This window comes from Cupressus sempervirens, chromosome 4 (assembly GCF_028749045.1).
Source record: "Cupressus sempervirens isolate cs-2001-9-10 chromosome 4, ASM2874904v1, whole genome shotgun sequence".
NCBI lineage: Eukaryota > Viridiplantae > Streptophyta > Pinopsida > Cupressales > Cupressaceae > Cupressus > Cupressus sempervirens.
Window position 1 is genome coordinate 882,096,763 of NC_143121.1, and position 11,498 is coordinate 882,108,260.

The 11,498-nt window shown below is 38.6% G+C and overlaps 1 protein-coding gene across 2 annotated transcripts in view; it reads left to right on the forward strand.

The window, feature by feature from the left end:
- LOC149564210 (Chaperone DnaJ-domain superfamily protein) overlaps positions 1-7,503 on the forward strand; it is a 91,265-nt gene extending 83,762 nt beyond the window's left edge. The window contains exons 2-3 of one of the 2 annotated variants that reach the window (XM_089827284.1): positions 6,160-6,228; positions 6,329-7,503. In XM_089827284.1, the coding sequence (XP_089683410.1) occupies positions 6,160-6,228; positions 6,329-6,922 (663 nt within the window). In that variant the 3' untranslated portion in view covers positions 6,923-7,503. Of the gene's footprint in view, positions 1-6,159; positions 6,229-6,310 lie in introns of both variants that reach the window. The other variant, XM_089827283.1, reaches the window with a different exon arrangement.
- The last annotated feature ends 3,995 nt before the right edge of the window (positions 7,504-11,498 follow it).

Consider the following 11,498-nt stretch of genomic DNA (forward strand, 5'->3'; position numbering starts at 1 on the left):
GCTTATCATGGTTGAAATGGAAGTGTCGACGCTTGTGCTGTGTTGTGCAATTGCATTTTGTATCTCCTCGAGTGTACTCAATCTGGTAGTCAAGGTGACAAACCAAGACTCAACCATACTCAATCCTCTTTCATCAACCAACTTGGCCCTCTCCAAATATCCTTTTGGCAGTCCAATAAACGCCTGTAGCCTGGGAATAACTAGATCTTTGACTGGAAGAAAATCCTTCCACTCCTCTTCAAATATTCTGAACTTGTTTCTAACAGTCACTAATGACTGGAATGTTGAGATTAAGGAAGGTAAGAAATTTCGCCCATCTTGGATTGTATCATGGATCCAATCCTTGACTTCATGTAGTTGATATTTCTTCTAGGTTGCTCCCGCTGTCTTGAGGAAGGGCTGCCTGGTGCAACTGTTGGATAGGCTGGCAATCTCTCCAATATTTGTTCTCGGCCTCCAACTTTACGATCCTTTCGTTTGCCTTCCTCAGCCTTTCTTTGATTGAAGCTATACCTTCTTGGATCTCTTCACATTCCATATCATCTATGTTTCTTACCAAGTTGTGTTCCACTATCTCATATTCTTGGGACGCAATCTCATCCACTGCTTTATTGACTGATGGTATAGCAATCTAAACCTTTCGGTGACCATCATTGTTGCTCTTGATTACCTTTGCCACCGTCTTTGTCATTTATTTTTGGTTCTCGCTATCACCCTTTTCTATTAATCCTTGGATATCTTCCACCATTCGGGTAGTTACTACCTCGCCTCTTGGCATAAGCATTTGCCTTAACCATAGTGGTGCAATGCATCTCCCCAAATCTAGATTCGATTCGACTAACAAAGCATCACCAACAGCCTCGGGTGCCTAACTTATTGCCTTGATGTCAGTCGGCCCATCTTCTTCTCCACTAGTTACTGCCATATCATCTTGTGGTTGGTTTTCTAAGAGAGGGGAGTACTCGGTGCTCCTACTGTAACCACTTGATTCTGAATCAGAGCTCACTTCTACCGTAGCCCCTTTATCGCTTGAATTGACCTCTTGGCTTCTAGCCTCAATTATGCTTTCTCTTGATGGGACTGTATGCTGTCTCTTGGTTGGAGGTTCTGGATGTCCTTTGCCCTTCTCAACCTCCAAAGCCCTTTTCTTGCTTCTAACTATTTCTTGTTGCCGGCTACTTCCTTCACCCTTCTGTTCGACTGATTCTATTGGACCTTCTTTTGGCTTCATCTTCTCATAAGTAGGGGTTATCCTTTGACTTTGTAGCTTCCTTAATCTTTCATTATACCATGACTCGGTATGCTAATCAATTGCCCTTGTGACTACTTCCAAGGAATGATCCTAATGGCCAAGGAATGATCCTAATGGTCATCCCAATCTATCGGATTCAACTCTGTTCCTTCTGCTGTATCATAATCCCCTCTCAACACATTACCATTGTCTTCTAGTTGATTGGGAATATCAAGGCCTCTCCATTTGATATTCCTCATCATGTTCACCGACAATCTTGAGAAAGCTAGCTTTCTCACATGAAAGTCATCCTTGGCATTGGCCCAAAAGTCTTCAATAGTGGGAACATGCTTAAACGCATTTCCATGAGATACCTTGATAAGACCATTAGGATCGAATCCTTGCCTTGCTCTGTACCACCCTAGATGATACCATTCCAATTCCTTCTCTGCAGCTCCAAAGGCATCCCAATTGGGGCAACTATCATTGCCAATTCCGATTGAGAATGTAATCCCTGCTTTACCTTCATTTCTCATTATTCTATCATAGTGCTCAAGTTGCCTAGCCAATTCCATCAAAACTACCTTGTCAGGTGGGTATCTTGGAAGCCTCTTGGGACAAACTGTGCTCCCTGCTACTCTAATGTAGGTGAATTGCGAAAATTGGATGAACCAACTCCCAAACTTCTTTATCTTCGATTCCACTTCTGGTGAAAGTCTCTTAGCAGGTGTCCCTTGTAATACCCTTATTGTCTTCATGGCAAAGGTGTCACAAAACATTTTGTAATCCTTGTTGTTGTGCAAATGAAGCTGTGGATAGCATTCATGCACCAAATATTGCCCCGGCCCATTGCCAACTTCTCTTAAGGCTTTAAGTCCCGAACTCTTATACAGTCTAGCAATTAGGTAAAACAGATAGGATCCCATGTGGAATTGCTTTTCGTTTTGTACAGTTCTAAGTTGCAACTCTAGATTCTCGCTTATGATCCTAGTCCAATCAAATCTTCTTTTTCTTTTTTCAATTTCATCAATAAAGTACATCCAGTTTTCGAATTGCATACCTTGAGCTAGGCCCATGATCTGGCTGAGAAGCACAATGAGATCTCCATATTTTGATTTGAAGTCTGCCACCGTGAGCCTTGATGACCTGGTTATGCCTTTCTTTCCCTCGTGTAGCCAATCCTATTTTAGATGTGTGAAATAAGCTTCCTGGTTATCTTGAAATGATTTGGCTGCCTAATCCATCATCACCACTGTCATGCTCTTGTACTGGGGAATGTTAAATGCTTCTTTAATCGCCTGTTTGCCAATGTTGGCCAACATCCTCTTCCCTTCATCAAAGATGATGGTTTTGCTGATCAGATCAAACCTGGATGCACATTCCATAACCAATTCTGGACAAGGCAATGTGGGAGGAAAAGCTGCTGCGTGTACAATTCCGCTCCTGTATATCTTCTTTGCCAAGGGGGATTGTCCTTCCTTTAGTCTGTCTTTTACCTATAGCATATTTACTGTACTGACATTGGTATCGGTTATTCACCTCATTTTCGAGAAAAAAGTTGTTTTGGGCATCATATCCTCTTTGTCTTTCTTAGTGTTTGTTCCCTTAGGATTCTTGCTTGCACTAACATCTACCATCTCGTCAACCTATGATAGGATGGTTTTGTGGTGGATAATGAATGCAAGAAGAACCAAGGAGACAATATCTAGACAAGAACGAAAGGAGGAAATCAGCTTAAGGACCCCTTTCAACTGTAAATGATTTAAAGTTACCTTTACCAATAGCCGGATCTCCTTTTTGGAATTGAGGATCACACTTGAGAATTTCAAATCCCTTGCAAATCTTGATGCCCGAGCTGGAAAAATTAGAATTTAGTGCTCTAGGAATTGTCCACCATTTGCCTCAAAAAAATCAGACCTTTGATCACAATAATCTCCTCCAAACAAAATTGCCCAAATTAGGGCAGAAATCACAGCTCCTTGCAAAGAAATCGGACCTTGCAAAATTGTTTAGCAATGGAAAGTTTCAGATCTGCTCTAGGGGAGCCGCCATGCATGAGAACTTTGCCCTAAAAAAATCGCCAAATGAAGGGTGCCTAAGTATGCCGGATCTTGCTGCCTTTGGATACTGAAAATTGCCAAGAAAAAGTGCAAATCTGCCTTCTGAAAATCGCCAAACATGGGGGAGCAGCTCCAAATTATCTTTAAAAACTTGCCAACATAATGCCCATCTGCCCTAGCTGAAAGAAAAATCGCTCAAAGGATGCCAATCTGCCTTAGGAAAAATGCCAAAGAAGAGAGAAAAATCTGCTCTTAGCCAAATCACCTAAGCACCAAAGAGGAGTGAGGAATGAGGAAATGAGAGGAAAGAGTTTCCTCTTATTAGCAATTTGCTCATCCTCCTTAGCTGGCTGATTGGGACCCTGGGAGCAAAAATAAATAAATTAGAACACAAGACATAGCCTCCAATTAAATGCTAACCTAAAATTTAACTATGCCAAGATGAAATTTACTTTTAAAAAAAGAAGCTAATTGGACCAAAATTGCAAAAAGAAAGTAAATAATCCCTTGGGGATGCTAGAGGTTTTCATTTAATGAAAATTTAGCAATTAATATGTCATTAAAATTAGATTTTGGCTAGCCAAAAGCCATTTTTCGATATCAAATTACCAATTTCATTAAAGGCTTAAAAATTTTCAAAGCAATTTTAATCCATTAAAGCCAATTTTTTGCAATTCAATTCAAATCGATTTTGTCAAGCAATTTTGGTTTTTGACAAAAATAAAATCATTTCTAGAGCCTAAAATCAAGCAATTTGAGATCATCTTCACAATTTTTTTTTTTTAAACCAAAGAAATTCAAGATTTTCCAAAAACTCAAATCTTAACCAAAATTTTACTTTTTGAAAATTATCCAAATTTAACAATTATATCCAAATTTTCAAAAGAAATCCTCTAAGTACAAAATTTACAATTTTATCTTGCCAAGTGTTGCTTTTTAAAATTCATCCAGCCTAAGGATGAAATTGGTCATTTTGGAAAATCAAGCTTAAAACTGGGTGAAAATAACTCTAACCCTCTCCCTTCTGGCCTGAAGGTGTCCAAGACTTAAAATTTTCAAAAAAATTGAATCAAATTTTTTTTGGACAACTCAAAAATTTGCCAAGGCAATTAAAAAAAGGGGGTCCCCAAAGTTTTGGGTTGATGGTGTGAGAACCTCACAACATATCCGAGTGCTGATATTCTAGAGGAGTCATTATGCCAAGGGATTAGTCATAGAGAGAACTGCACTGGAGTGAAGTTCCTCTCCCTGCATGGTGGGTGTGAGTTGCAAGGTTGGCTAGGAGCAATGATATCAATTCTTGAATGACTAGATTTGCTTAGATTCGAGGCATGTTGGTAATGGCAACAGTTCTCAAATAGAGGCATAGTGAGTTATTACTGATTTCCATCTTATGCTCATCAGGAAGCTCTGGGATGTTTGATAATATTTCTAAAGTGCCGTGGGAACTTTGAAGCAGATACTGGATTTCGTTACTATGACTTCAGCCTGTCAATCAATATCAGAAAAGACCAGCATTGCTTTGGACTATCCCTACATCCCTGGCAGTGTTCTAGACATTCCAAGTGATTGGTAAGAGGCTGGTTTCAGTAACTATCAGCTTTGGTCGGATGCTTCTCCGCTTTTTGTTATGCTCTACTTAAGAGTTTATGTTTAAGCTCAGCTGGAGCACTGTTAGATTATTTTCTGTGGGTTAGGCTGAGTTTTATATATGACCTCAAAGACCCAGTGGTTGTTTTGAAGGGACAGATAATATTACCATCTGTATGATAGGAAACACAAGTCAATCTGTCATTGGACTAGAAAATGTCAGGTAAGTTATTTTAGTTTGGGGTTGACTTCGGTATGCAAGTATTAAGGCTTAACAAAATCAGATCATGTAATGTTGAGGATGTTGGTAGTGCAAAGATCAGCCATTTATGGCTGCTAGTTGTGTCTTATCCTTCAGATTTTATGTGGGGACTTAATAGATTTTTTTTTAATGTATCCAGATAAAAGTATCTGATTCTGGTATATTGAATTTTCAAGCAGTAGTTCACCAAGAAAAGTTGTATTGCAAGTGGTTGCTAGTAATTTTTAGGTTCTAGTAAGATTAATGAAATGAGATACTAACTTGGTAATAAAAAAATTTTGTTTATAGATTTTGTTTTGAAATGGATCACATGATTCTAATGCATGCACTGAGAAAAAGCACTAGTTTTTACGTGTTTGGATAATGTATTACCTTTTAATCATATAAATTGCAATAGCACTTTGGTGTTATAGACTCTAAAGTATGATATAATCTGAATAAACAGAGGAATAAGATTAAGTAGGCTAAGTACAAAAGGGAAATATGATCAAACTCATGAAACATATGCTATGAACCCAACCTTTCGACATTCAATTTGCGGCGGATGATCAAGATTCTTTGAAGTGCTTTGGCTTGTAAATCTTCAATGGCCAATTGACTTTTATTATTCTTGGGGATCCCAACTTTTCCTACTTACTTTCTGTCTAATACTGAAGATGTATTAAATTCTGTATACAAGAATAGAAAAAGTAAACTTTGATGTTATAACACGTGATGGTTCTTTTCCATTTGTTTGTGTTTTCTACATTAGAAAGAATTTTCATGTAGCTTATAATATGTAGCATGAAACTAACCCATTTCAGCAGAAAACCAGTTGCCAAGGTTAGTTTTGTTCATGCTACTATCCATCTTATGTTGGTGCTTAGCTAGTTTACTAATTAGTATGATCTACCTTATGTTGGTGCCTAGCTAGATATCAATTAACATCAATCCTGTTTATGATTTGTTATTTTAGGTAAACATATTTTACCTTCTCTCCTTACAATATTCTTCATTTTAATTGCAATGTTTTACAGTATCATCCTGATGTGAATAAGGATCCTGATGCTGATGATTCATTCAAGAGCATTCGACTGGCATATGAGGTTAGCTACTTCATTATTTAATTTTTTGTTTCCATTTACTAACTGCATGCTTGTTTTTATGCTCTACCTTCTCCCTTCTTAGTTCATGAGAGTGAATCAGGTATTATCAAATGATACCACGAGATATCAATATGACATGGCTTTGAGATTGCAAGAATCAGGCGTAAATAATCAGTGGAGAGAATCTGAACTGAATGGGGGCAGAAGATATTCCTGGGCAGGTATGAAGCCACGAGCACGGGGTGTAACCTGGGAAGACTATTTTGAAGCATATGAACCTTCATTTGATTCTTATGAAAATGAGGAATTTATGGATGCAAAAATGGAAGAGAAAGCACCTGTTCAAGATTTGTTGAGATATGTGTGGTTTACTCTATTCTGTTGTCAAATCCTTGGGTCACACACAGCTTTGAGTTTGTTTTGTTTTTGTGCTATACTGAATAGACAAATGACAGCAAGTTACAAGGTGGCCCACATGATGGCATGGCTAATTGGTGGTCAAAGGGGCATACTCCTAATATTGGTCTTGTCTTTTGCTACTTGGTTTAGTGCAAAACAATATGATAATCTTGCTGCTTTGACTGTACTCGCACTGTGGATGGAAGTCGGCATTGGAAGGTTTTTCCCTATACCTCGAGGTGCCATTATGGCAATGACATATTTTTCTTATAAGTTACAACTTGAGTTAAGCTAGTGGTCCTTGTAATCTATGCCATTAACAAATGCAAATATTCTTATGTGAGCATTTACTCTCTCAAAAGTTACTTTCCATGTTAGTGGACTTCTGTAAATTTAAAGATGCAAAGAAACATGGCTTAGCCAAGCAAAAGCCCATTTCCCATCTTTGATATCTTGAAAGGAGCAATGTATTGGGATGCAGATGGTGGAGGAATTGACTATTCAATCAATGGGATCTTGAATTGTGCATGCTTACTCCAGGGATAACCTATGTGAGCATAGCATCATATCACTTGGTTCAGCTGAATAGGAGCATTGGATTTGTGGTGTCTTTATTTGATGTCTGCTTTCCTAATTTTTTGTGATCATAGACTTGCTGTTTCAAGGTTAATTGTAAGATGGCAGGGACAATCCAAATGTTCATTTGCAGTAACGAGAGTTGCACAAGTGCTTTAAAATATAGTGGTATTGTGGCAGAAATTCTCTATAAATTTTTATTCTATCATAAAAAAGAGCATAAGAAGGCATACAATGTACCTTAGCACATTTGGTATTCATCTATTATTTAGTCAAAATTTTGGCCAAGGCCCTGCAGGACATTGGTTATTGGTGGTTTTTAAGTTTGTGGCTTCCATCTTTTGAGTATGTGAACCATCCTTCTCGAGCATTGGTTTTATTTAGATATTTGTGAAAATATTAACAGTAGCCATTATAAATATATGTGATTGTTGTCATTGTTATTGAAATTGGTTTCCTACTTGATGACTAAATAGCATTTTCCCGTTGTTTATGTGATTGTTGTCATTGTTATTGAAATTGGTTTCCTACTTGATGACTAAATAGCATTTTCCCAGTGTTTGACTTTAAAAGTAAATCTTTTAATCAATAGGAGATAATGCTATATTAGTATATAGCATAATATTTTGTGTAATACAACTTATCATAAATGAATAATTCACTATCCACTTAGCTTGCTTTGAAGTTTCAAATAACAAAAAAATGTTTATTTGTGAATGAATGAGACCAAGTTTATATGGTAGACGTACTAGTCCAATGTCTTGTTAGTCTATTCACTTTGTGTAGCCTTAGGATCTGATGTAACTTGTTTATGGAGTGACAAAAATGGGGCATTGAGCTAAAGGTGGAGCCATAATTATTTTATTGTTCTTTGGGGATTTATCGGATATATAATTTTGTTGTAATAAGATACATATGAGAGGGTTATATAGTGGAAACAACAACTAACTATTCATTGAAAAAACAATATAAGCCCTTAAGTTGGAAACAACAACTAACTATTCATAAATAAAAAGAGTATAAGCCCTTAGGCTGCAAGAACAATGCCAACCAAGGGGGGAGGGTCATTCTGATCATCATTGCCCCATCCAAGGTTGGGGTCAATAGGGGGATTATGTATCATGTGCTTTATTTTTTTCGTCTTAGCATGGTGTGGTGAACTTGCCAAGGCTAGGCGAGGAAATCCTTTGGAAGAAGTGGTAGGAGGCCATGAGGAATCAACATGAGCAAACCAAAAAGTAGCAGGAGGAGGCACAATCGAAGCCGCATGAGACTAGCCAGAGACATAACACGACAGAGAAGTTGAGCGATGACGAAAGCTATTATCACCATTGCAGAGGAGCGATGGGGAACCTTAAGAGTTTGGGATTGGCAAGCAGAGGAGTTGCATCTTTAACGATGGCCATGGGGCGGAGTGTGGATGCCAGAAGTGGAATCTGATGACAATTTGGCAACCGTACATGGGGCATTACCCCAATGCTACAAAAGCTCTTGAAGGTGGGCCACCTCTAGAGCCATCTTGTTTGTTTGAACTTGAATCTGTCTCATCATATTATTACATATGCAAGCTTTAATATACATAGAAACATTTATATCCAGAAAGTTGTGAGTGAAAAGGACAACATTTCTATCCTTCCAAAGAGTGAAAAAATCTCTATCCTAAAAGCACGCCAAAGCTAGGAGAACTTAGGGAATTCTAGATGAATCACCCATAAGAACCATATGCCAAGAGAAGGGTCTACATTGAAAAGTTTGAAAGAAATCATGAACCCAACTCTACTATTGTTAGGCACATTGGCAAAACTATACGATATGCATAAGGTTTTTGGTTGTCCACAAAAAGGTCATTTAGGGTATGAGATACCCATGTGCTTGAGCTGAGACCCTAGAGGCAACCCTTGAAAAACACACTAGGCAAAGTGTGCAATCCTTGGCTCCATAATAGCGGACCAATAGTAAGAAGATGAAGTTTATAGACGTTTTGGGAAAATTGCAATTTCCAATGTTGGTTGAGAATGGTAACCATGGGCAAATGAGGAACATGCCAATGGAACCCAACTTGGGTTTGTAGCTATCCAAAGGAGTCCATATATACAATTTCTAATCTTTCCACCATGGATTGATAGGCTAGACCCCAAGCTTGTAAATAGAGGCAAAATAGCAAAAACTAGCAAGCCATAAGTCTGATGATCTGTGAAAGAGCCGAAATTGGACTTGGAAGTCCTCCTATGATCTGATGCTCATAGTAGCTTTAGAGAACAAGTCTTTGGGCATTTTGATGCCATGTTTATGAATGCAAAGCACTAACCCTAGGAGTCTTGGCAAGTGGCACCCCTTGGACCTAAAATAGGGGAGATCACTAGAGATAGTGTTGGTTCAAAGATAGCCCATCACAAAAGCCATCACTAGCCTAATGAAGCCAAGGCTTGATAACACCCCAAGCTTTCCATATGCTCTTAGCCAGAAAAGTGCCCTAAATGTGGACTGGATCTTGCGTAATAAAAAGGGTTTGAAAGCCAATCTCCTTCCAGGTTGGTTTGTTGACAAGAGAGCCCAAAGAAATATAATGCCTTAGAAGAATTTTCCAAGCCACATCTTTAGCAAGGGCACAAAAGATCCATATAGCGCATAAAGGTAAACCTTACTTTTGGGTAGAAATAAGACCAAGGCCTCTGGAGTCCTTGTGAAGGAAACAAAACTCCCAAGTAACTCTGGAAAGCTAGAAATGGTCACTTCTAGAGGCCTAAAGAAACTCTTGAAGGAGTTTTTCTAGCTTCAAATAAGAGGCTTTAGAAGGGGCCCAACAAGAGGAATAATACACATGGTTGGCTGGAAGAACCTTGGAGCATATATGGAATTTACCAACACAAGGGAGTGGCTTAGTAATCCAGTATGCCAGCTTCTTCTCAATCTTGGCAAGCACAACATTCCATAACTCCATAGGTGGAATGCCTAGGAAATGAAAAATCTCCTTGTGTTGAATCAACTTCCACTCATATTGTAGGGGCCATGGTGGAGTAGACATAAAGGACTGTTTGTAATAGAGTGTTTTGTGCCATTGAATGACAAGCAAAAAGTATCCAATTGCTGTAAAGCATTGTGAATGTTCTCTTCTCCCATAAAGATGGTAAGAAAGGAATCATCAACAAAATGTCCATTGACAAGTTGATTAGGGGACTTGGGTAGGGAAATTCCCCTGACAAGGCTAGAAGAAATAATATTGGCGAGCAAGTAAACAAAACCTTTAATAGCAAGTATATAGAGAGTTGGGGCCAAAGGGAAACCCTGGCTGATAGACCTAAAGAGACCAAAGGTCTCAGATTGCCAACCATTGATAGGAATGCAAGTAGAAGCATCCCCAAAAAGCATACAAATCGATTGAAGAAATTTGGGGCCAAAGCCAAGAGCTTGAAGCATTGCCATAATAAAAGGCCATTCAATATGATCATAAGCTTTGACAAAATCAATTTGGAGGAAAACAACATGTTGGTTGGATTTCAAGGTAGTTTTGGGGGTTTCACTTGCTCACATGTTCTTGTATGTGTGAATGTGGCTTGTATTTGCATATTCTTGCATATGATGGGTCTATGGTATTTAAGTTTTAGGTATTCCTTGGTTTAATTTTTATGAATTTATGTATGCTTTTATGGTATTTTGTGTCTTTTTACTACGAAGTTATGTATCTTTGTTTCAGGGACTTGTGCAAGTAGATACATGCTTATGCTATTTGTTGTTTCCTTATGCTTGAGTCTTGAGATTTGGGGTTAATTTTGAGGAGTATGAGTTCAATTGCATTGACATTTTGCATGGTTATGAGAATGTTGTAGTTTGACATGTCCTTTATTAGACCTACTGTTCAACCTACAGTCCTTTATGGTTCGACCGTCTAGGGGCCCTCCCTCTTCACCACCGATTGGGCCTCAGTGGAGAGAGTTCAGATTCTCCTTTTGCGATGCCTCATCCGTTGTCATTTGACTACCCCTACCAGTATTATTTTGGTAGAGTTTGGTGCCCATCCCTTTAGACTCTGCACGATATTTGATCTAGTTTGGTTACTTCACAGATTTAGGAGTTTTGCTGACTCTATTGATGGCAGTTACCGTTATTCTTACCTAGCCTACTGTTCCTCATCTTTGATTGCTACCTCAGATCCAACTAGTCGTGCTCGTTGTTGGTATGCTCAAGTTTCTAGGCTCCTCAATACTGTTGGTATTGATGTTGATCACCTTCCCCCTTTTCAGTATTCGTTGGATGCTACCGCTCATCTCCTTCCCTCTCGGTCAGAGCTGAACGAG